This window comes from Rhinopithecus roxellana, chromosome 7, assembly GCF_007565055.1.
Source record: "Rhinopithecus roxellana isolate Shanxi Qingling chromosome 7, ASM756505v1, whole genome shotgun sequence".
NCBI classification, from domain to species: Eukaryota; Metazoa; Chordata; class Mammalia; order Primates; family Cercopithecidae; genus Rhinopithecus; species Rhinopithecus roxellana.
In genome coordinates this window covers 84017971-84044130 of record NC_044555.1, presented here as the reverse complement: position 1 = coordinate 84044130, position 26160 = coordinate 84017971, and the positions used below count along the sequence as shown (strand labels likewise).

At 44.2% G+C, this 26160-nt stretch overlaps 1 protein-coding gene across 2 annotated transcripts in view; it reads left to right on the top strand.

Moving 5' to 3' along the window:
• Positions 1 to 8177: 8177 nt before the first annotated feature.
• The window catches only part of BEND2 (BEN domain containing 2), a 60970-nt gene continuing 42987 nt past the window's right edge, over positions 8178 to 26160 (top strand). For both annotated transcript variants that reach the window (XM_030934351.1, XM_030934352.1), the window contains exons 1-5: positions 8178 to 8202; positions 12342 to 12554; positions 15152 to 15286; positions 16364 to 16482; positions 22414 to 22828. In XM_030934351.1, the coding sequence (XP_030790211.1) occupies positions 8178 to 8202; positions 12342 to 12554; positions 15152 to 15286; positions 16364 to 16482; positions 22414 to 22828 (907 nt within the window). The remainder of the gene's footprint in view (positions 8203 to 12341; positions 12555 to 15151; positions 15287 to 16363; positions 16483 to 22413; positions 22829 to 26160) is intronic.

The following is a 26160-nucleotide window of genomic DNA, read 5'->3' as shown; positions in this document are numbered from 1 at the left end:
TGTGGCCTCTCAGAGAAGTCTTCTGTGACTGTCCCTCTTGGCACGTCCTCCCTTCCTTGTCATCTCCTTTTACTTTCTTCACAGTGCTCCACGCCTCCGGAAAGTATTTTGTTCATTTCTGTTTTCCCTCCCCTTGCTGACCAGAAGGTCAAGGTCAAGGCCTGGTGTGTGCGGCTGCCGGCTCTGTCCCCGCCTCACGATTGTGCTTGGCACCCTGGAGGTGATCAGTGAGGATGTGTTCAATGAAGAAGTGAATTCCAGGAGTCAAGACACAGCTCAGCAGGAGTGGCCACGCACGCTGAAATCCATGGGACCCCAAGGCAGAGGAAAGCTGGGAGGAGCCAGAGGATTTGGACAGCAGAAAGCCGGCAGTCAGCTATGGCTAACTGCGCTTGCAGGACCCAGGAGGCGGAAGGCGGTGGAAGGAGGGAGGGCTGGGGGGTGGGTTCAGGGAGGAAAAGAAACGCGAGAATTTGAGTGGCCGGAGAAGAAAACACTCGGCAGCAAGCGTGTGAGGCACGCCTTGGGCCAGGGGCTTGGCCCCGCTTCGGGGAGGGCTGGTCCTGCTGTCGTGTTGTCGTCGTGGGAGGGAGCTGGGGCTCCTGGCCTATAGACAGGGCTTGACTTCAGTCACCAGGAGCCGCTGTCTACACGTAAGACAGGCGCGAAGAGCTCAGGTTGGAAGGGGGGTGTTTAGAGGACACCGTGCCCTGAGGCAGGTTGAGAGGCAGGAGGACTGCTCAGGTGGGATTCGCAGGTGAGGACCACGGGCTCAGGGAAAGGGCTGGGGAGCTTGATCTCCTGGTGCAGCAGAGGGGCTGGAGAGAGCAGTGAAAATGGAGACCATCAGAGACAGCCCTTGGGCCACGGGGCCGGGGTCCAACCGCAGTTGGCGTCATTCCGCAGGGGAAGGAGTCGTGGAGCCTGGAGGGGAGGTACGGAGGCTTCTCAAGCCATCCTCGGGGGGTGCCAGGGTCACGGGGCCACAGAGAGCAGGGGCCCAGCACTGGAATCCAGGGAGGCGCGAGTCCAGGACAGGGTGCCCCTTGGGTGAAGGCAGCACACGGACTCCTGTACCAACACGTGCGCGGGTCACCAAACCCACACCAAGTCAGAAATTCCAGTGCACGCAGACGGTCTACCAGTTCCTGCTGAGGGTCTGCGGAGGGCCTATGGGGGCCGCCTGTTCTCAGGGCCGGCTCCTGCTGGCTTGGCCCTATCCAAGGAGGCCCCTCCATGGCGCTTTCCTTGCCTCTCCTTCGGGGCCCCTTCTCCGTCCAAGAGCCTCAGAGCCTTTCAGAAAGGGATTGGAGAGGGAAAGACCTGCCCAAGGCGCTCAGGGCTGGACCCTCTGCCTGTGTGGCTTTGTCACAGAGCTCAGGCAATCCGAGTGTGTTTTCTCCTTGGTCCAAGGAGGATCGCCCCTCCCCTGACAGTTCAGGGAGGTCAAGAAGGGGAAGTGCCTCATCCCAAAGAGTGCCCACTCTGTCTCTGCCTGTCTTCCTGCCTTTCCCGTCCCCAGGCTCCTGCTACTCCCTTTCCTACAGACTGGCCACGGCTCACCCCGCCACACACACAGTGGAACTGTAGCCCTAGCAAGCCTTACTATTAAGGAAGACTTTAAATTCCTTCTCCAAATTCTTTTGAGCTTGGATTCTGGACAGCTGAGCAGGGCCTGGAGCAGGAAGGACCTTGGGTAGGCTTTGAATGAGATCCCAGAAGCTGTGGGAATCAATTGAAGGGTGATCAATGGCGGGAGGCCACACAATCAGATCCGTATTCTGGGAGCTCTGGAGCTCTCAGCCAACAGGAGCTGACCATCTGCTCCGTGCACTACCTGGGATATGCATCCCAACTGCGTATTTTCCTTGGGGTCCACTCGAAAAATTTCTTCCTGCCTTTTCCTGGGCTGTGCTTAGAAGAGCAAGCATCCCTCTGAAAGTAGTCTGAGTGGTTGGGTTAATGACCGCAAGTGAAGCACAACTCCCTTTCTCTTTAAAACGATAGAGTAAAGTACTTTCAAGCTTGCCTGAGGTCTGAGAAGCTGAGCTTTCTGCAGTGCTCTTAGCGGAACCTTTGACTAGAGCGTTCAAAAGGCGTCTTCCCTGTTTGCTTTCTGAGCATGAAAACATCAAGATGCAGAATCCAGAAAGGTCACTGGAGCCTGGCCCTCTGCGATCTGGATTCGAGGCTGCAGACTCTCTGTTGAACTGGGCGAGGGGGAGGGCAGAGTGCGCTGGGGCCCAGCCTCCTGGGGCCCTGAAAGGTGGGACGGTGCAGGCCAGTCCCCCCACCCAAACGCAGGCGCAGGAAGAAGCCACATGGGATTTGCTTCCCCACCAGGAGCTAGGTGAGTGAGAGGCGAGCCCTGGAGTCATGCACCTGGTGACGATCAGCATGGGCTGATGGGGTCAGAGGAGGTGACAGCTCGGGTTGTGCCTAATTAGGAGGCCTCCTCCAGCTGGAGGTGCTTCCACCTTCTACCACCCCTGGGGCACACCTAAGACCCTGTTAGCCACCCCTCACCCCCCTTCTCCCCCGGGAGGCTGAGTGCTAGACTCAGCATGGGAGACAGGGTGAAGTTCTCAGGCAAATTTTACTCTACTAAGGTCACTGTTTTGTAGGTAACACAGAAATGGTGAGGTGCTAGCCTGTCACTCTGTCCTGTGCTCAGCCTGTCTTCCCCTTTTCATCACCATCTCAGCCCCATCCGTCTTCCTCTCTCCCTCCTCTCTTTTTCTCTCTGACACACGCACGCACACACACACAGACACGTGTCTGTGCCCATGAACACATGGGATCCAGCTTTCACAACTGATGGCCAGAGCTCGGTGCTGCTTTGTAGCTCCTCCGGGCCTTTCCCTGTCCTTACAAAGAACACACCCTCTGATGGTTAATATTGAGTTTCAACCTGATTGGATTGAAGGATGCACAGTATTGTCCCTGGGTGTGTCTGTGAGGGTGTTGCCAAGGAGATTAACATTTGAGTCAGTGGACTGGGAGAGGCAGACCCACCCTCAATCTGGGTGGGCACCATCTAATCAGCTGCCAGCACGGCTAGGATAAAAGCAGGTGGAAGAGCGTGGAAGGACTAGACTGACTTAGTCTTCTGGCCTACATCTTTCTCCCATGCTGGATGCTTCCTGCCCTCAAACATCAGACTCCAAGTTCTTCAGCTTTTGGACTCTTGGACCTTCGACCACAGACTGAAGGCTGCACTGCTGGCTTCCTTCCTTTTGAGCTTTTGGGACTTGGGCTGGCTTCCTTGCTCCTCAGCTTGCAGATGGTCTATTGTGGGACTTTACCTTGTGATCGTGTAAGTCAATCCTCCTTAATAAACTCCCCTTTATATATACATCTATCCTATTAGTTCTGTCCCTCTGGAGAACCCTGACTAATACACACTCCTTTGTCAAACCTGCCCTTAGGGCCAAAAACCCACTGCAGACACTGGAGTCAGCAAAGCAGCAGGCTCTCAGGGCCTCATGAAAGCATGGCATTGCATGCCTTGGCCAGGCCACCGGAGCTGTGTCTGGGGCTTTAAGCCACGGGTGATGACCACTGTGCCTGGTGAGATGGAACCCCCCCCGGGTGGCAGGAGTTTGAATGGAGTGGAGTGGAAACAAGTGGAGAGTGGCGCCTTGGGCAGCTGGACACTGCTCTGTGGCCATATTGTCCCGTCTCGTGTCCTGTGGGCTGCATTTAAGTCAACTCTCCCTCTCTTCTTGCAGGCCCAGCAGGCAGGGCACAGCCTGCTTGCTTCCCCTGCAAATCAACCAGGTTGATGCTAGGAACCTGCCCCTGCCCCTAGTTGGGATTACAGGTGCCTGCCACCATGCCTGGCTAATTTTTTTGTATTTTTAGTAGAGATGGAGTTTCACCATGTTGGCCAGACTGATCTTGAACTCCTGACCTGAAGTGATTCACCTGCCACACGTAGATTTATTACAGCCCAATTCACAATTACAAAGATATAGAACCAACCTAAGTGCCCATTGACCGATGAGTGGATAAAGAAAATGTGGTATGTATACACCATGGAATACTACTCAGCCATAAAAAGGAATGAAATATTGTCTTTTGTGGCAACTTGGACAGAGCTGGAGGCCATTATTGTAAGTGAAGTAACTCGGGAATGGAAAACCACTTACTGCATGTTCTCACTTACAAGTGGGAGCTAAGCTATGGGTATACAAAGGCATGCAGAGTGGCATAATGGACACTGGACACTCAGAAGAAGGAGAGTGGGAGGATGGTGTGGAATTAAAAAAACTGCAGTGGCTCACACCTGTAATCCCAGCACTTTGGGATGCTGAGGCAGGCAGATCACCAGAGGTTAGGAGTTCGAAACCAGCCTGGCCAACATAGTGAAACCCTGTCTCTAATGAAAATACAAAAAAAAAAAAAAAAAAAAAAAAAAAGCCAAACGTGGTAGTCCTGTAACCTGTAGTCCCAGCTACTCGGGAGGCTGAGGCAGGAGAGTCGCTTGAACCCGGGAGGCAGAGGTTGCAGTAAGCCGACATTGTGCTACTGTACTCCAGCCTGGGTGACAGAGTGAGACTCTGTAGATTGGGTACAGTGTACACTACTTGGGTGATGGATGCAGTAACATCTCAGAATTCACCACTATATATTTCATCCCTGTAACAAAAAACCACTTGTACCCCAAAAGCTACTGAAATAAAAAACATTTAAAAAATAATATCTTTGAAAATAAATAAATAAAATAAATAATTCTTTGTAGAAATAAGTTACCATTACCTTTGCAAGAGAGAATGTTTGCTTGCTTTATGCAGGCACCAGGGAGTGCTAAATTCGCAGGTGACATGAGGCTGATCTAGAGACCACATGGTTAGTTTTTGGTTACTTTTACTCTGAAGATTTGTCTCTTTGTGGTCCCAGTTTGAGGTGGGAGGTGGTTTACAAACTCTCCTTTGGTGGGTCCCAGATTCCGACTTTTGTCCCTCAGTCCCACAAAAACACCCAACGTGTAGCTCAGCCTCCTTTGGCCTCTTCTGCATCAGCAAATGTCCAAGAACAAAAGCAATGCTCTCAATTTCTCACACCTATCTAGGTTTTGGGTCTTTCTCAGATCTTAGCTGAGAAATTGTTAACTTTATGATACTCTTTAATGGTGTGTGTGTGTGTGTGTGTGTGTGTGTGTGTGTGTGTGTATAGACAGAGTCTTGCTCTGTCACCCAGGCTGGAGTACCGTTTCGCAATCTTGGCTCACTGCCACCTCCACCTCCCAGGTTCAAGCAATTCCCTGCCTCAGCCTCCCGAGTAGCTGGGACTACAGGCACCCACCGCCACACCTGGCTAATTTTTGTATTTTTAGTAGAGACCGGGTTTCACCATCTTGGCCAGGCTGGTCTTAAACTCCCGACCTCGTGATCCGCCTGCCTCGGCCTCCCAAAGTGCTGGGATTACAGGCTTTAGCCACCGCGCCCGGCCTAATGCTATAATATTTAAAAGACATTGCATTCAGTTTTTCTTTTTAGTTGTCTTTCAGAAGATGTTCACCAGTCCACAATTACAGGCTGCGGAACTCCACATTGCTGTGACTGTACTGGCTGTTGACAGAAATACCTGCTCTGTAGCTGCCGTGGTCCAGCTTGCACCTGGGAACAGACAGCTTTGCAGCATCTCCTCCCACTTCTCCCGTGGCTGGGAAGCCTCCCTTGCCTGCTGTTCTTCCCTGCTCAGGTTAATATAGCTTAGGTAGGACAGGAAATGGAAAGTCAGTCTCAGGCGTGACAATAGGAAAGTGTTTCTTCCCTCCCTCCCACCTCCCTCTGTGGAGAAGAGGCATCAGGCAAATGAATGGAGAGGACTGACCAGAAATTAAACTGAAGGGGATTACTGAGTATCTGTTGGCTATTCAATTAGTCCATGAACAAACCTTGTGTACCTATTGAGTACTGTGTGCTAGAAGGAAATCCCAAAAGTTGGGTGCATCCCTCCAGGTCCAATATGAAGAGAAATACCATGCGGTAATTTGAACAGGGAAAGTTTAATGTAAAGAATTATTGGTTGGGTGTGGTGTCTCATGTCTGTAATCCCAACACTTTGGGAGGCTGAGGCGGGAGAATCACTTGAGCCCAGGAGTTTGAGACCAGCCTGGGCAACATAGGGAGACCCCCATCTCAACGAAAAAATTTAAAATTAACTGGGCATGGTGGTGCATGCCTGTAGTCACAGCTACTCAGGAGGCTGAGGTGGGAGGATTGCTTGAACCTGGGAGATCCAGGCTGCAGTGAGCCATGATCGAGTCACTGCACTCCAGTCTGGATGACAGAGCCAGACCCTGTCTCAGAAAGAAAAAAAAAAAAAAAAAAGAAAGAAAAAAATATTAAGTATAAAAGAGGACTGGAGTAATGAGAGATTAGCTAATAATAAAACTCTAAAATATTATTTACAAATTACAGCTATAAGAAACAGGCACTACCCTTAGGGTTGAGACACAGTGTCTAAGACTCACTGAATGGCTTGCACTGGTGGACTTCACTGTAAATCTATTCTCTGGAATTTGCTGGAAACCCAACCTTGAAACTTGACAAATTTGCTGGAAATATATCCTCTATAAAGTACTGGAAATCTGCCTTCTCCTGCAGGAGAAAGCTACACTTTGCATCAGTGTCCTCAGAGAGCACAGGTCAACCAGGAGGCAAAAAAAACCCTTTCCTCCTATGGTCTCCTTTTAGCACCTTCTACTGCCAAAGGCTTAAACTGTGTTACTGGCAAAGGGAAAAATACTTAAAGGGCCCACATCCACTTTCACAGAGTCGACAAAAGTGGGTGAAGTTGGAGGTGAGAGGTAACACATTGGTAACCAGCACAATGTATCCATTTCAGCCCTCGGTTGCTCTATGCATCCTCCTACACATATGTACACTCTGGTATGATAGCAAAACAACTCTGTGTTTCTACCTAACAATATACACCTTTGCTTCTCACAAGTAAAGAAATTCTTACCCTTCCCCCAAATGAGGAGACCCACAGTCCCAAGAGTCATTGTATAACTGACACAGTGAAGAAATGGATCCCAAATTCCAGGAACCAGGTTCTTTATATTTTATAACATTTAATTCTTAGAATCTTGTGAGGGAGATGGTGTTCAAATATAAATAAGACATGGTGCTGTCCTCCAGGAACTTAGGAGAGAGGCATGTTGATGAGGATTTATAATATCAGGCAAAGTAATTTAAATACTAATAGGGACGTGAAGATTACCTGCTGTAGGATCCTTCTTACCAGGGGGCTATCGGAAAGTGTCTTGATGGAGGTATTATTTGAACAGATGTAGTACCGAGGCAGGTTTTGAAAGGTGTGAAGACAATAGTAAAGACATGGAATCAATCCAGGTGCCCATCAATGGTGGACTGAATAAAGAAAATGTGTTACATATACACCATGGAATACTAGGCAGTCATAACAAAGAACAAAACCATGTCCTTTGCAGCAGCATATACACAGCTGGAGGCCTTTCTCCTAAGTGAATTAACACAGAAACAGAAAACCACATACCGAATCTTCTCACTTGTAAGTAGGAGCTTAAATATCCGGTACACAGGGACAGAAAGATGGGAACAATAGGCTGCAGACTATTAGAGGGGGCAGGAAGGAGGGGAGGGGAGGGGTTGCTAAGTATTTATTAGGGGCACATTTTCAAAGTCGGCTTGTTTTCGGATTTGTTCCCAAAGCCGGCACCGGATGTGAGGAAGCAACCCAGAAAACACTAGAAAGTCTGAACGCAATTCTCTTACATTGGACTTTTTTTTTTTATGATGTGCTTTTTGGGACGAGCAGAATTACACTGTTGGCTCCCAGTTCATTATCTCTCTCTCTCTCCATCTGTATCTATATCTACATATATTCACACACATATATAGTACAAATATATACATATACACATACATGTATATATTTTTGTAAAAAGGACACTAAGAAAATAGGTCGAAAGTGGGGGTGGGGGGGCGAGGCCCTTTGACCCCCCAGGAATCACGTGCTACTGCGCAGCCGCAGAGACGTGGTCCAGGCTCCTGCCCGCGCCTCATTGTGCCGCGGACAATGAGTGTACGCAGTTACCACGCAGTTACCAAGGAGTTACCACACAGCCGTGGCACAGACATAGGCCTCAGGTCTCGGGCCTCAGAGCTAGACCCCGCCATCTCACAATGTCTGAGGGGACCGAGGAACAGGGTAAGGTGACCTCCCCTCAACTGGCCCACTAACTTGGGCCTCAAGTTCTCTCGAGTCTGGACGGCACCCACTTAGGCGGCCATTCAGGGGCGGCAGGATTGGCTACTCTTCGGCCGGGGCATGTCGGGGGGCGGCCTCTGAGTATCGGCCATCTGCCGCCGATTGCTCAGCGCGCCGGTGGGAAATTTGGCGTGGTGGACAGAGATGGCCCAGAGTTCAGGTCGTCTCAGGGGCTCAAGATGTCCCTGAGACGTGAGGTGATCCTGAGGTTCATGGCGTCCCCGTGGCTCTTGGTGGCTCGGGGTTGAGGTGACTCGGGCTTGTGACTCGGGCTTGTGCCCGAGTGTGTAAAGAGGCTGGGCCTGGTTGCCCTCCGGCCCGCGGTTCTCTCCGAAGCCTCGAGTGTTCAGGAAACAATGTATGCGGTCGCGACGCCGGTCTCCGGCGATACAGCAGGTCTGTGCGGCCGCACTTTTTCTTGAATTTACTGATTTTCCCAGTAATTCCCGTGGCTGTCCACCACGGAACACAGTCCTGTTCAGCGTTTTGGCATAGCGGCTGGGGCGCAGCCTCAAATTCGGGTGTTCTGAGGGGGTGCTTTGGGTGGTACCCGCCGCCTCTCCCGGGGTGCCCGCGAGGGTGACATTTTGAGATTTTGCAGCTTACAAGATACTTGATGCCGACTTTCTGGGACAAGCTGATCCTTTTTCAGCTCTTCTCTTTTTGGTGAGGCAGGGTATGGGGGGCGAGGAATGAGGAATGACTCAGACTTTCACAGAGGTTTTTTTTTGCTTGGTTTTGTTTTGTTTTCAGACAGTCTCGCTCTGTCGCCCAGGCGGGAGTGCAGTGGCACCATCTCGGCCCACTGCAGCCTCCGCCTCCTGGGTTCAAGCAGTCCTCTCATCTCAGCCTCCTGAGGAGTGGAGACTACAGGCGCGCGCCACCACGCCCGGCTAATTTTTGTATTTTTTGTTGAGACGGGATTTCGTCATGTTGCCCACGCTGGTCTCGAACTCCTGGGCTCAGGCAATCTTCCCGTCTCAGTCTCCCAAAGTGCTGGGATTACTGGCGTGAACCACCGCACTGGGTGAGAGCTTTGACTCTAAAGAATTGACAAACTCCGGAGTTGATTTCCTGTCCGACCTTTTGCGGTTGAGACATAGAGTCTGAGGCTTTGATGGTAACCGCGTTTGATTAGAGACCGTGCAGCTTCGCTGTTTTATTGTAAATACATAAATGAGGAGGAAGAGAAAGACGTAGGGCGTTGGGAGCAGAGGCGGGAGTCGGGAGATCCTGCGAAATCGGGGTCCCTGTGGAGCGGGGGAGGCCGTCGAGGCGTGCGAGGGCCGGGCCCCGCCCCTTGCCGCGCAGTCGTTAACAGGAAAGGCTCTGATTTGGTTGGTGGCGGATCGCGTCCCTCCCTCCTCTCCGCGGCTTTCCCCAAGTGCGGCAAACTGGTTTCAGGTTGACTAAAAGATAGCGATTTTCCGAGCAGCTTTGCAGCGCGGTGTTTTTTCAAGCGGGGCGTGGGCTGGGTGCCGTTTTGGGCCTCACTTGTCCGGCCTGCGGCAAGTGCTGGGCGATGGGATACGGTTCTGGAGGCAATGGAAGGGCTGCCTTGGAGAGTCTCGCAGGAAGATTTAGAAAGTGATTGTTCTTAAAACAAACGGAGCAGTCTGGCTGTTGTAATTGGCCCCGTTTTGCTGTGTGTTTCTCAAAGTGGTCCCGGCGTGAAAAGCCGTTTTCAGACCTCATTGTGAGCTGTGCTTCATCTGATGAGTTGATGGCAATTGAAAGCCTTGCGCCTTGGTAGTATAATGTTCAAACAATTTCTTGTTTTTGTTTGTTTGTTTGTTTTTTTTTTTTTTTTTGAGACGGAGTCTTGCTCTGTCGCCCAGGCTGGAGTGCAATGGCGCGATCTCGGCTCACTGCAACCTCCGCCTCCCAGGTTCAAGCGATTCTCCCGCCTCAGCCTCCTGAGTAGCTGGGACTACAGGCATGTGCCACCACGTGCCGCTGATTTCTGTATTTTTTGGTAGAGACAGGGTTTCACTGTGTTGGCCAGGCTGGTTTCGAACTCCTGACCTCAAGTGATCCACCCGCCTCGGCGTCCCAAAGTGCGGGGATTACGGGTGAGAGCCACTGCTCCTGGCCATCTTCAAACAATTTCTAAATGTTAAAATGTCTTTTAAAATTTAATTGGGAAAGTTATGTGTACACCTAAAAGAACTGATTGGACTTTTACATATTTACTGAGAAACCTTAGTGGCATTGTCAATAGCTTTACTAACTCTAGTTTGAAAGATCTGTTGATATACAAAAGCTTGTCTTAAAAATACACTTTCAATTGCCTTGGTTATTTTCTTCTGATGACAGAATCTAAAGTTTATTGTAGAGAATCGACAGAGAAGTCTAATGATAATAAATTTGCTATTCAGTGATAGCCACCTAGATAACCATTGGTATGTTACCTTTGGCTCTCAAAGTTAGGATTATACTGTATTTTTCTGTTTTGAATCCTTTTCTCCCCTTTAACTTTATTTAACTTTATTTCACAAGCATATCTAATATTAGTACATTTTCTTTGGGAACATGCTGCTGCTGCTGCTTCTTCGCCTCCTTCTCCTCCTCTCCTTCCTTCCTTCCTTCCTTCCTTCCTTCCTTCCTTCCTTCCTTCCTTCCTTCCTTCCTTCCTTCCCTCCCTCCCTCCCTCCCTCCCTCCCTCCCTCCCTCCCTCCCTCCCTCCTTCCTTCCTTCCTTCCTTCCTTTTTTGTTTGAGACAAGGTCTCGTTTTGTCCCCCAGGCTGGAGTGCAGTGGCGGGATCCTGGCTCACTGCAACCTCAGCCTCCCAGATTCAAGCCATCTCACCTCAGCCTCCCGAGTAACTGGGACTACAGGCGCATGCCACCATGCATGGCTAATTTTTGTGTTATTATTATCATTATTATTTTTTGGTAGAGACGGAATTTTGCCATGTTGCCCAGGTTGGTCTCGAACTTCTGAGCTCAAGCGATCTGCCCCACTTGGCCTCCCAAAGTACTGGGATTACAGGCATTCGTTACCGCGCCCTGCCTGAGAACACACTTCTTATTGGCAATATACCATTCCAGCTCAGAGAAATACCATAATTTATTTAAGCTTTTGTTTATTTAATACTTTGGTTTAGATAATTAAGTGGTTTCTAATGTTATATTTTTTTTCCATGAAGACTATTAAGTAGACTTCAGAGTGACTCTTAAAAAAACCACACTTTTTATGGGTGAGAAAACAGAGGCAAAAGAGTCAATTTATCTAGCCCAACGGTCATACCTCTGGATAATTACAGAGCCTGAATTGGAACCTTCATTCTGTGATTCCTAATTTAGTACCATTTTCAAATCATCACATGCCCCTCACACTAGCTAATTATTTTATTCTCCTGCATTAGTCTTTTTGAAATAAATAGAATAAATCCAAGTTATGATGTAGTTTAAATGTGATCTCTGAGTAAATACTTCAAGCTTAAATGTGTTCTTTTTCAGGCCAGCTTTAAGAAATAAAGCTTATTTTGATCTTAGACATTTTGCATAATGTGTTTTCGTGTTCATTAAAATGGTTTACTGAGTTGATATTTCACATCTGGTATATTTGTGGTTACCTATTTCACATTTTGTGAGATTCAGATTTAATTCATTTCATAACAACATTTACTTTTGCACTTTATTTCTGCATTATCAGTCATCATAGACGCTAATATTAGTTTTTAGAGAACAAGTTTAGAACATCATGGTCACCACAAGTATGTCTACTTAACACCAGTTGCATCATTTAAGTTAAAAGGATATCATTGAACACTGTGGCATGGGCCAGCTGGCCACATTTCTTAAATGAGAAGAAATTTATTGCTCTACGAAATTGGAAGTACTAGAGATAGTAGTCTATGTGTGTATACGCATACATATGTATATACATACTTCAAAACTTCCTACTATTGGTTCATTAGCTAACTTGTAATGATTACAGATATAAAAATACATAATACAAATTTTCAGCTAAAATATGTTTTTTAAACAGTCTATAACTTTATAAGGTAGCTTCCTCAAGAAACTGTTTATTTAATGTGGTATTGAATCTAATCTTTCTCTTTGCTTATTCTTAGATTTTTTTATTGTAACTGTTGACGACAGTGATGATAACAATGATTACAGTATTGAGATAGTGGAAGATTCTGAAACAGCAGATAATTCCACTGATGACATAGCAAATAATTCCACTTATGACACAGCAGATAATCCCACTGATGACACAGCAACAGAACCAAATTTTCCAGGCGGCAGTGATGACCATCACCGTCCACTCCAAATGTCATATGGTAATTTTGTTAAATTTCCTCCTTGGCAAAATTTTGCTCTCTGGTCCCCATTTCCAGTAAATTGCTCAAATATTCCTGTAACCTTTACAATAATTAGTTATGACCAGAGGGCTTAGCTTTGTGGTAATACCACAACGTTTACTTCTGCTTGCGTTTTCCCTTCACTTAACCTTTGCCATGTATCCTTTGTTCTGTGTAAGACAGTCCCAGGAAGCATTGGGGAGAATATATTCTCTTTGAACAATTATTTATATCTGGCAACTATAATTATAACAATTTGGTGGCAATGCAAAAGTAAAAAGCTAAAACTGAACTTCTAGGAATAACAGCTTGAGTCAAGAGTCCATGGAGCAGGTGGCGTGATTATCTATGTAGAAAGTCTCAAAGAATCAACAAAAATCTCCTGGAAGTCATAAGTGATTATAGCAAGGTTGCAGGAAACAGGTTAATATACAAAACTTAATCACTGTACTACATGCCAACAATAAACAATTGGAATTTGAAATTTACATTAGCGTCCAAGACCCCATGGAAAGTGGAGTCCTGCAACCAGAACTGCTATAGCCCACTGGTCCTTTGAATGGCTCTCTAGGAAATGTGAGACCCTCCACATCCTCACTTGTACAGAGAGCATGAGACGTTAATTCCTTGGAATATTTCTTCCTTAGCTATATGACAATTTATTCTTTACCCTTTGCTTAGAGAATTGGATTTTCTTCTCTTCAAAACATGGAAATGTTATTGCTTATGTTGGAGACAGGTACATTTTTTCTGTAAGGGGCCAGATTGTAAATATTTTAGGCTTCACAGGCCATAAGGTCTCTGCTTTAAGTATTTAACTCTGCCTTTATAGCATGAAAGCAGCTGATATGTAAACAGATGGTTGTGGCTGTGTTTCAATAAAACTTTATGGTCGTTGAAATTTGAATTTCCTGTAATTTTTCCATTTCATGAAATGTTCTCCCCCCCGCCCCATAATTTAGAAATGTAAAAAACTCCATAACATCTTAGCTTATGAGCTATACAAAAGCAGGTGGCAAAGCGGATTTGGTCCACAGGTTATGGTTTGCTGATCCCTGATCTGATACCAAAAAAGCAGTTTGATACCACTTATCTGTTTTGGTTTAAAACTATAAGCAGGGCTAGCAGGATACTTCTTTAGTGTGTTATAGAACATCTGATATAATGGAGACAGAAAGTAGAATAGAGGTTACCAGGGACTGAGGTGAGAGAGAGTGTAATGGGTACAGAGTGTATGTTGGGGATGATAGAAATATTTTGGATATAGATAGTGATGATCGTTATACAAGTCTCTGAATATATTTAATGCCACTGAATTGTATATTTACAAATGATTAAAATGATAAATGTTTGCCTTTCAATGTATACACATCATTATATCAAAATAGTGAAAAATTAGAAGCCATATAAATGTCCCACAGTGGAAAACAGATAACAGAACCTCTGGACAACCATAAAATGGAATATTATGCAGGCATTTAAAAATATTTTTAAAATTATAAATGAGACACAAAATTGCTTAAAAAATATATGAGTAAGATAAATAAATGTATTTAAAGGTTACAATATTTATTGCTGATGGATTGCTTTCTCTTTTTATTTAGATTCTGAATTATTTATAATGAGCTGAATTTTTTAGGTGAACTTTTCTTTTTTTTTTTTTTGATATGGAGTCTCTCTCTGTCGCCCAGGTTGGAGTGCAGTGGTGTGATCTCGGCTCACTGCAATCTCTGCCTCCCGGGCTCAAGCGACTCTTCTGCCTCAGCCTCCCGAGTAGCTGGGATTACAGACATGCACCACCACACCCAGCTAATTTTTGTATTTTTAATAGAGAGGGGATTTTACATTGTTGGCCAGGCTGGTCTTGAACTCCTGGCCTCAAGCGATCCGCCCGCCTCAGCCCCCCAAAGTGCTGGGATTACAGGCATGAGCCACCATGCCCAGCCATAGGTGAACTTTTTATGGAAGTTATATGACATGCAAAATATGCACACATCATAAATATACAGCTTAAATAATTTTCAAACTAATACATGCATATAACCAGCACCCATACCAAGAAATATAAGGTTATGAGCTCCCTAGAACCTTATCCACCCCCTTTCAGTCACTACTCTTCTTTGTAAGGTAACCACTATCCTGACTTCTCCTACCATAGATTACTTTTTTCTGTTTTTGAGTTTTATACCAATTGAATCATATGCTATACTCTCTTTTATATCTGGCTTTTTTTTAGAAACAGGGTCCTGCCGTGTTGCCCATGCTGTACTTGAACTCCTGGGCTCAATTGATCCTCCTGCCTCAGCTCCTGTGTAGCTGGAACTATAGGCACGTGCCACCACACCCGGCTTGTGTCTGGCTTTTTTTACTTCTTGCTATGTGCTGCAATAGTTGGATTATTCTCATTGCTGTGTAGTTCCTTTGTTTGAATACATCTGAATTTAATTACTTATAGCTTGTATTATAGTCAGAAAAAACTCAAACAGCTTAAAAAATAAAATTTGGTTGAAGTTACAGCTCATCTTGGAGGTATCTTACTGTATCTTTTATTATTATTATTATATTTTTTGAGACAGGGTCTCACTCTGTCACCCAGGCTGGAGTGCAGTGGCACGATCACAGCTCACTGCAGCTTCAACCTCTTGGGCTCAAGCAATTCTCCCACCTCAGCCTTCCCAGTAGCTGGGATGACAGGTGCATGCCACCATGCCAGCTAATTTTAAAAAAATTTTTAGTAGAGATATCTTGCTATGTTGCCCAGGCTGGTCTCCAACTCTTGAGCTCAAGTGATCCTCCTGCCTCAGCCTCCTAAAATGTTGGGATTACAGGTGTGAGCCACTGGATCCAGCCTGGAGGTATTTTATAACTTGATATTTCTATATAACTTTAGTCTGTGTTTATCTAACTTGAGAGTTCTCCCATTTTCTTTATCCCCTTTTGATTTCTCTCTTTTGGGTCCTTGGTCATTAGGATCTCTACTATAGAATGAAAGGGAACAGGAAAGAGATGAAACCTGAATCCCTTAATTGTGCCTCTCATTACTGCCCTGGTTCAGGAAGGTTTAAGTGAAGTAGCTCTTTCATTCAAGTGTCCCTCCCGGTCACTGTGATGCAGGCTTTCAATGCAAATCTCTAGTACAAGATATAATCCAATACTGTTGTGGCCAGTGTCTTCTAGTTCCGTAGTCAAGTGACTCAGAGCCATAACTAGACCTTCCTAATTCTAGATTGTTTGGCTTACTTTTCTCATCCATTTTTTTAGGATTAATATAAACTTTAATAAGGCAATCCTAACTTGAAAGCTGAAATGGACCTTAGAGATCATCTCAACTGATGTTAACCTGGCAGATGAGGAGGTGGTGTCTCTAGTGGTCTGTCCAGCCCACATAGTGGTGGGGGTCTGATCTAGAATAGATTCCTGGCTTACATTTTGGACACAATGCTATCTCCTTAGTCAAGGGCCTTTTGGGGCTCCTTTACAAAAGCAGTTAGCCCTTGCATTCTCTTGTTCATTTGTTTCCAGCATTTACTGTGTAGGCTTTAAGTTACTAAGCAGTTACTTCACAGTTTGCAATTGCATTTGATTTGATTCTTATTCCTAGTTATGGGTAATATAGCCCTTCAGTTTTAAAAGAGTTACTCTAAATTGGTCATGGAAGAATTCTTGTTTTGTCACTCTAAAATTCAACCCAAAGTCCAATTCAGTTTGAGTTAGCATTCTGAGAACATATCTGTATTAAGGTTATTAAGAGAGTAGTGTATGAAATAACTTTTTTATGCATTGCTTCACAGTAGCCCATGGTGACCAAACCATTTCACAGATCAAATGCCCAGTACATTTAAGAAGATACAGTTACAACTCAGAGGAAGTGGATTTGCCAAAAAGAGGAAGATTATCTACTCCAGAGGTAGATATTATGGTTTGTTTATTAAAGTGAAAATCTCTCTTTGTTCTTTTCATTCTGCTGTATTTCTTTTTAAGAAATGGAGTTGAATTTCATGCAGTCAAATGCACAAATCAGTGAGTTTTGAAAAATGTGTATACTTACACCCCGTGAAGATAATAAACATTTTGGCCGGGCGTGGTGGCTCACACCTGTAATCCCAGCACTTTGGGAGGCCAAGGCAGGTAGATCACCTGAGGTCAGGAGTTTGAGACCAGCCTGGTCAACATGGTGAAACTCCATCTCTACTAAAAATACAAAAAAATTAGCTGGGCGTGGTGGTGCATGCCTGCAGTCCTAGGTACTCGGGAGGCTGAGGCAGGAGAATCGCTTGAACCTGGGAGGCAGAGGTTGCAGTGAGCCGAGATTGTGCCACTGCACTCCAGCCTGGGTGACAGAATAATACTCTGTCTCAAAAAAAAAAAAAAAAAAAAAAAAAAAAAAAGATGGTAATGAACATTTTCATCACCCTAGAAAGTGACCTGGGACCTCTTCCCAGTAAGTCCCCATCTCCCCTAACTTTGGAGGAAATACATTTTGATGTTTTTTTCCATCCTAGATGAGTTTTGCCTGTTCTAGAACTTCATATAAATAGAATTGTGCAGTATGTACTGTTTTGGATCATAGTCTTTTTTCCTTAGAATAATGTTTTGGAGATTTGTTTCATAGTATTAATGTTACATTCCTGTTCATTGCTGAGTGGTATTCTGTCATATGAATACTCATAATCTGCTTACCCATTTTTTTTCCCCTCTGAGACGAAGTCTTGCTCTTTCATCCAGGCTGGAGTGCAGTGACACCATCTTGGCTCACTGCAACCTCCACCTCCCAGGTTCAAGCGATTCTCCTACCTCAGCTTCCTGACTAGTTGGAATTACAGGCGCCCGCCACCGCATTTGGCTAATTTTTGTATTTTTAGTAGAGATGGTGTTTCACCATGTTGGCCAGGCTGGTGTCAAACTCCTGACCTCAGGTGATCTGCCTGCCTCAGCTTCCCAAAGCCCTGGGATTACAGGTATGAGCCACCGCACCCGGCCTATCCATTCTTTTGATGGACATTTGGGTTGTTTGCAGTTTCGGGCTATTAGGAGTAAAGTGACTATGAACACGCTTATGGCAGTCTCTTTGTGAACCTATGTTTACATTTAATTTGGGTAAATACCTGGGAGTGGAAGTATTAGGTAATGGGGTAATTGAAAGTTCATGAGAAATTGCCAGCTTTTCTAAGTGGTCGTACTGTTTTACATTACCACTATATTCTCCTGTGCTTTTTGATCTCTGAAGTTGAATAAAATAGATTATTAAACTATATATAATTTGGCTTAACAGAAAATGTATTTGTTTACCTACATAAGGATGTGGATATCAGTGCCACGTAAGTAGTGTAGGCAATTCTTAACTTCTATCAGCCTCAATGTTTTCATTTTTGGGGATAATGCTAATTATCTGCCCAGTGTCATGGTTTTGTATATAATTATCTGAAAGCACTTTGGAAAGCATGAAGCACTATACAAGGGTAAGATGGTAATATTGTGTTTACAATTACTAATATCTATTATAATTTGATATAATTTTGGCTGTCTAATAAGTTTGTAATGCTGGGCTAATTCAGTTAATTTTTTTTATTATGTATTTTGAAACAAAGAAGTAGATAACTACTTGGTATGTTTATGTTAAAATTATTTTTATGGCCCACAATTCATCCTTAGAATAAGTTTTCAGAAATATAATGGTTATTTACTGTTTGGTTACTTATTTATACCCTGCCTTACTCCAAAAAATATTTTAAGATGATTTACAGATTAATTTATCAAGAAAAATAGGTGGTTAAGTGTTTCCTGTCTTGTCCACAGAGTGTCACTGTTGGTTTATTTGAAAATCAAAAGCCATTGAACATTTGGTTCTTTGTTCATGGTTAGAAACACTTGCTTTTAAAGCAGTTCTGGTGCTAGAAACTCGTTTATCTACCACTAAGTATATAAATGGTTAAGCTTGATGAAAATGGTGTCTTAAGTGTAGCTGGATTAAAGAGAACACAATTCTGCAAATATATCTTTTCCTGTAGTTGTAGGATTTGCAATGGGCAAAGGTCCTTTGATATCACAAATAGGCCTTAGGTCCTTCTTGAAAATGAAATAGAAGTCCTGAACTTTTCTTTCTTTCATATTTGCTTTTGGTTTATTAATAAATTTTCCTTAGGCAGTAACATGAATACTTGATTGTGAAGAAGATGGGGAAGTATCATTAATGAGTGTATGCCAGACTTTGAATCTTTATATTATATTAAATGCTCATTGCCAAATATATTCCAAGAAAGCAATTTGGATTCTTTTTCAGTCTTCATATACACTGTAGAATTACTCTGAACTCAGGCTTAAGGAAATAGCTCTCTCTCCTGAATCTGTATGCTTCTTTTCATCTGACAATGAGCTTTGTTTCCTTCTTTTCCTTGTAAGAATCACCATGTTGGTAAAGATGTGATTACCGGGGATTTTGTGAGTTATAAGCCAGAGGTAATGAAGGTTTATTAGAAAAAAAAAATGTTTCTTACCGTGTATAATGTTTCTTGAATGGAATGGGCTAAAATATTTTGGAAAGTGAAATTGTTTGGGCATTTATCACGATCATGGGGGAGAACAGAAGTGGAGGGCTTCCAAGGGACACATGCAGTCTTGGGGGGAAGTGGGTACAGGGGCGAGCTGGGAAGGTAGGGAGCAGGTTCTCCCCAGCCTGCCTCCCCTGCACTGCTAGACCAGGGTCCCCCTCGGCAAGCCTGCACACTGGGGTGGGAGGCAGTATCTGTGGGAGGAGGTGCCTAGGGCCACGGTCAGCCTGAAATGGCCCCAATGGCTCCTCTCCATTGCTCCTAAGGAGTTGGCTCTTTCCTCCCCTGCCCGTTCTAGATCACAGGGGCGGCGCTGCAGCATGCCTTGTTCTTTCATCCCAGTTCCCTCTTGAGTCCACCTCCGTCCTGCTTAGCTGGGAGCAGAGGAGGACCCCCTCTGTTGGCAGTCCCCGGCCTATCTCAGCCCCCTATTCCTGCCTCTTCACTCCTGGAGACAGTGGAGCGCCTGGGGCAGTCCTCTCCTCCAACTCCTCATATCTGTCCCCACAGCCAACCAGCTGCCCCCATCCCCGCCCTTCTTCTGACCCCTTCCCGACCATTCTAGTGGCCAGAGCTGACATCCTTGCTGCTTTTTGCATCTAGTCCCCTCCCCGAACTCAGAGCTGCCCCCCATCGGGCGTCCCTCTCTCTCTCCTCTGGCTCCAGTCCCTGTCCCTCCTTCCCCTCTACAAGTTCTCCCACAGCTTGGAGAAGCCACTTCTCTTGCCTCCCATCCCTTCTTTGCTGTCATCCTCACTCTCTCCTTCCCATGACAGCCTCGCTCCTGGAATGTCATTGATACTCGCTGTCTTCACATCTGGCTTCCTGTTTTTCTCTCTGGGTATTTTTGAATCTGCTGTTTCTTCTACCCTGTAAACCCTTCCATGCATCCTCACCTGGCGAGCACCTTCTCATGTTTTAATTCTCACCTCAGACCTCACCTCCTCTGAAAAGCTCTCCATGACTGCCAGCCTGGGTTAGGCCCACTCTTCTGTGCATGCTTAGCCTCCTGTTCCTGCCTGTGTCATGGTGCTGGTAATAATAGTAACAGGAAGAGACCACTGAGCACTGTTGGACCGGGCATAGTGTAGTGTTGTTACTGTTAGTATTAACCTAATACTATAGCAAGGTTCTTGTCCTCAAGAGAACCCTGAGAGAGATTTTCATTCCGATTCCCTACATGAGGACATTGAAGCACAGAGAGGTTAAGTAACTTGCCCAGGGTCACACAGCCAATAAGTGGCTGGACTCTAGTATTTGACCCCAACCATGTTCCCCTAGAGCCTGCACTATTTACCTCATTGCCATAGCCCAGTGGTTCTCACTGGGAGCATCAGAATCAACTGGGGGCTTGTGAAAACATAGGCCACTGTTGCCACTCTCAGAGTTTCTGACTCCAGAGGTCTGGGGTACAGCCTGAAATTTGGCATTTCTAATGAGCTTCAGGTGATGTTGATGCTGCTGGTCTGTGGACCACTTTGCAAACCACTGTTCCAGGCTGCTAATCACTTTGTCTATTGGAATCCTCTCTTTACTTGTCTCTTTCCCAGCTGAGATGGCAGTTCCTCTAGGACAGCTTTTTTTTGACAGGGTCTCATTCCGTTGCCCAGGCAGGAGTGCAGTGGTGCAATCAGGGCTCACTGTATCCTCAACTTCCCAGGCTCAGGTGATTCTCCCACCTCAGGCTCCCAAGTATCTGGGACTACAGGTGCATGCCACCATGCCTGGCTACTTTTTTGTTTTTGTTTTTTTTTTCCGGAGATGGAGTTTATTGTTGTTGTTGTTGTTGTTTTTGTTAGAGATGGAGTTCTGCCATATTGCTCAGGCTGGTCTCGAACTTCTGAGCTCAAGTGATCTGCCTGTCTCGGCCTCCCAAAGTGCTGGGATTACAGGCATGAGCCACCGTGCCCAGCTAGGAGCTTTCTTTCAGTCCATGTTTCCAACACATAGCAAAGTAGTTCTGCCAGGTGGTAGGCCGTCAATAAAGGTTTAGTTGAATGAATGAATGAGGAAATGTTTCTGGCCCTTTGTTTAAGTGTATTTTTTTTTTTTTTTTTTTTTTTGCCCAAAGTTTCTGTGTATTTCAAGAGGAATTCTCAGATTTTTATCAGTCATATATGCTTGATTGGCACGTAGGGGATGTGTACTCAATGGTTTTGTAAGATTAGTTGTTGACTGTATGATTTTAAAATGCTTGAAGCCAAAAGTCACATCTGTTATATTTGGCTCACTGTTCTTTCTGGAGTGGAACACTCACTCTCTGTATATAATATAGACTTCATATTTGTACATAGATGAACATATATGTTACATATGAACATTATAAAGTGAGTCTTTGGCCTTTTATCAGATTTGAGGATTTCTTTTGTAAAATAGCACCTTCCTTGATGTGCAGTGTCTTCATCATCAATGTGCTGGTGTAGAGGCATAGCAGCACTTTCATTTGCTGGCATTAGAGCAGCCTTAGTGCCTGCACGGGGTAGAGCATCAGAGGGGATGTTGGGACTCCTGAGCTCAGCCTGCTGGCTTTGTGTCATCTACAGCCAGGCCTCGAATAGGAGCAAGACATTTCTGATGGCTTGAGAACTTTTGTTGTGTCTAGCAGTTAACGTTTGACTTAATGGCGTTTTCACATATGTTATTTTTCTTTTGAAATGTGAACTACTATTTTTTAAGTATAATAGAATGTAGAAGATCTTATTGAAAATACCACTATGCAAGTTGACCATCTTTGTGGAGCTGTTTCAGAACTGCAGTGTTCTTGGGAGCAACCACCTTTGATAAAATGTGTGTTACAAAAACGTTTTTACAACTTTGATAAACCTCTAGCTCCTAAAGACACCAATCAGTTAGAACTGATAGAGAACTAGTAACTCTGAGATTAGCAAGGCTTTTCTCTACTTACTTTAATAGCAGATGGGGGACTAAAATTCCCTTGGAAGAATGCTGAAGTTGAGGTCTGACAGATTACAACACTTAGTATTTTTATGTTAGTAATTATCATGTATAAAATGCAGGGTTGAAGAAGAATAAAAATCATACAATCAAAGTACAGCATTTATCTTTAACAATGGAAAATGATGTTGCAAGGAAAATACATAGGAATGTTTTTTTTTAATCAACTTTTTAAGCCTCATTTTAAGTTACAGTTGATTTATACTGGGTTGGTGTCATTTTAGAGGTCGTCTGGATTTACACAATAAAGTTTTGATTGTATGTCTCATGGAAAAATTGAAGTCTAGGAACCGAAGAAAATAACTTTACTCATTCTGTTCTCTTACCCTGGATAGGTACGGTCTAGCATACCACCACCAGCAGAAAGGCAGGAAACCCATGCCTGGGCCAGCCCTGCTATAACATCTCTTGAGTCAGCAGCATGTCCTGAACTGCAGGAAGAAGACCTCAGTGAGAGTTCATCATATCCCAGAATTGTCTCCTCAGGTTTATTACAGCCGTATGTCGCACAAGGTGGCTCATTTCCTTGTTTCGGTATGCCATGTAACTTTATCAGTGGAGGTGCTGAAAGTACCCATGCTGTCATCTCATTTGCCGATCCTACTACAGCAGTACCTATGGCAGGTCTGTCAGGAGGAGAACCCAGTCTGGCAAATAACCCTGGTGTGGTGAATTACTCTGCTCTACTGGAAAATGAAAATGTGGGCCCAGATAGAGCCTTGTCATCTTTCTGCATCCATCCCAATTTGGGTGAGTTTGAAATGACACATATTACAGATAGCATTCTTCAATCTAGATTTTAAAACACCCTTCATGCAAATTAGTGTTAGCTGTTTTTTAAATTAAAAGTTTTATCTTGAAATCATTATAAATTCATATGTAGTTGTAAGAAATAATACAGAGAGATACCCTTTCCCCAATTTTCCCCAGTGGTAACATCTCATAAGGCTGTAGTTTGTATTCATTTGTGTGTCTGACTTTCGGCTTTTTTAAAAACAATTTTATCCCTTGAGAAAGTTTATATGTTCCTATCATAGTCAAGATACAGAACGGTTCTATCACCAGAACGTATGCTTGTATTGCCCTTCTATAACCAAACCCATCCTCCTTTTCCTTTCCCCACTTGTCTGTTCCTAACCCTTGGCAAGTGTGATCTCTTCTCCATCTCTATAATTTTGTCACTTAATTGAATGCATATAGTATGTAATCTTTTGGTATTGTTTTCTTTTTCACTCAACATAATCCCCTGGAGACTCAACCAAGTTGTGTGTTTCAGTAGTTCCTTTATTGCCAAGTACTATTCCATGGTATAGGTGTACCATGGTTTAACCATTCATCTATTGAAGGAAACTATTTTTTCAGTTTTTGACTATTAGGAGTAAGGCTGCTATGAAAATTCATATACAAGTTTTTGTGTAAATGGAACTTTTCATTTCTCTGACATGATTACCCAAGAGTACAACTGCTGTTTATATATTAATTGCATGTTTAGGTTTTTAAAAAACAAATCTTTATTGATATATTAATGTCTTGGTCTGTTTGTGTTGCTGTAACAAAATACCATAGACTGGGTGATTGAAAAAGAACAGAAATGTAATTTCTCACAGCTCCGGAGGCTAGGAAGTTCAAGAGCAAGGTGCCAGCCAGTTCTTCTGTCTGGTGAGGGCTGCATCCCCTGCGAGAGAGGAGCACTGTGTCCTCACATGGCAGAAGGTAGAAGGGCAAGATTTCAAAATGCTGTGTGAAGCTTCTTTTTTTTTTTTAAATTATTATACTTTAAGTCCTAGGGTACATGTGCATAACGTGCAGGTTTGTTACATATGTATACTTGTGCCGTGTTGGTGTGCTGCACCCATCAACTCATCATTTACATCCGGTATAACTCCCAATGCAATCCCTCCCCCCTCCCCCCTCCCCATGATAGGCCCCGGTGTGTGATGTTCCCCTTCCCCAGTCCAAGTGATCTCATTGTTCAGTTCCCACCTATGAGTGAGAACATGCGGTGTTTGGTTTTCTGTTCTTGGGATAGTTTGCTGAGAATGATGGTTTCCAGCTGCATCCATGTCCCTACAAAGGACACAAACTCATCCTTTTTTATGGCTGCACAGCATTCCATGGTGTATATGTGCCACATTTTCTTAATCCAGTCTGTCACTGATGGACATTTGGGTTGATTCCAAGTCTTTGCTATTGTGAATAGTACTGCAATAAGCATACGTGTGCATGTGTCTTTATAGCAGCATGATTTAGAATCCTTTGGGTATATACCCGGTAATGGGATGGCTGGGTCATATAGTACTTCTAGTTCTAGATCCTTGAGGAATCGCCATACTGTTTTCCATAATGGTTGAACTAGTTTACAATCCCACCAACAGTGTAAAAGTGTTCCTATTTCTCCACATCCTCTCCAACACCTGTTGTTTCCTGACTTCTTAATGATTGCCATTCTAACTGGTGTGAGATGGTATCTCATTGTGGTTTTGATTTGCATTTCTCTGATGGCGAGTGATGATGAGCATTTTTTCATGTGTCTGTTGGCTGTATGAATGTCTTCTTTTGAGAAATGTCTGTTCATATCCTTTGCCCACTTTTTGATGGGATTGTTTGTTTTTTTCTTGTAAATTTGTTTGAGTTCTTTGTAGGTTCTGGATATTAGCCCTTTTTCAGATGAGTAGATTGCAAAAATTTTCTCCCATTCTGTAGGTTGCCTGTTCACTCTGATGGTAGTTTCTTTTGCTGTGCAGAAGCTCTTTAGTTTAATGAGATCCCATTTGTCAATTTTGGCTTTTGTTGCCATTGCTTTTGGTGTTTTAGACATGAAGTCCTTGCCCATGCCTATGTCCTGAATGGTATTACCTAGGTTTTCTTCTAGGGTTTTTATGGTATTAGGTCTAACATTTAAGTCTCTAATCCATCTTGAATTAATTTTCGTATAAGGAGTAAGGAAAGGATCCAGTTTCAGCTTTCTACTTATGGCTAGCCAATATTCCCAGCACCATTTATTAAATAGGGAATCCTTTCCCCATTTCTTGTTTCTCTCAGGTTTGTCAAAGATCAGATGGCTGTAGATGTGTGGTATTATTTCTGAGGACTCTGTTCTATTCCATTGGTCTATATCTCTGTTTTGGTACCAGTACCATGCTGTTTTGGTTACTGTAGCCTTGTAGTATAGTTTGAAGTCAGGTAGCGTGATGCCTCCAGCTTTGTTCTTTTGACTTAGGATTGTCTTGGCAATGTGGGCTCTTTTTTGGTTCCATATGAACTTTAAAGCAGTTTTTTCCAATTCTGTGAAGAAACTCATTGGTAGCTTGATGGGGATGGCATTGAATCTATAAATGACCTTGGGCAGTATGGCCATTTTCACGATATTGATTCTTCCTATCCATGAGCATGGTATGTTCTTCCATTTGTTTGTGTCCTCTTTGATTTCACTGAGCAGTGGTTTGTAGTTCTCCTTGAAGAGGTCCTTGACATCCCTTGTAAGTTGGATTCCTAGGTATTTGATTCTCTTTGAAGCAATTGTGAATGGAAGTTCATTCCTGATTTGGCTCTCTGTTTGTCTGTTACTGGTGTATAAGAATGCTTGTGATTTTTGCACATTAATTTTGTATCCTAAGACTTTGCTGAAGTTGCTTTTCAGCTTAAGGAGATTTTGGGCTGAGACGATGGGGTTTTCTAAATATACAGTCATGTCATCTGCAAACAGGGACAATTTGACTTCTTCTTTTCCTAACTGAATACCCTTGATTTCTTTCTCTTGCCTGATTGCCCTAGCCAGAACTTCCAAGACTATGTTGAATAGGAGCGGTGAGAGAGGGCATCCCTGTCTTGTGCCAGTTTTCAAAGGGAATTTTTCCAGTTTTTGCCCATTCAATATGATATTGGCTGTGGGTTTGTCATAAATAGCTCTTATTATTTTGAGATATGTTCCATCAATACCGAATATATTGAGCATTTTTAGCATGAAGGGCTGTTGAATTTTGTCAAAGGCCTTTTCTGCATCTATTGAGATAATCATGTGGTTTTTGTCTTTGGTTCTGTTTATATGCTGGATTATGTTTATTGATTTGCGTATGTTGAAC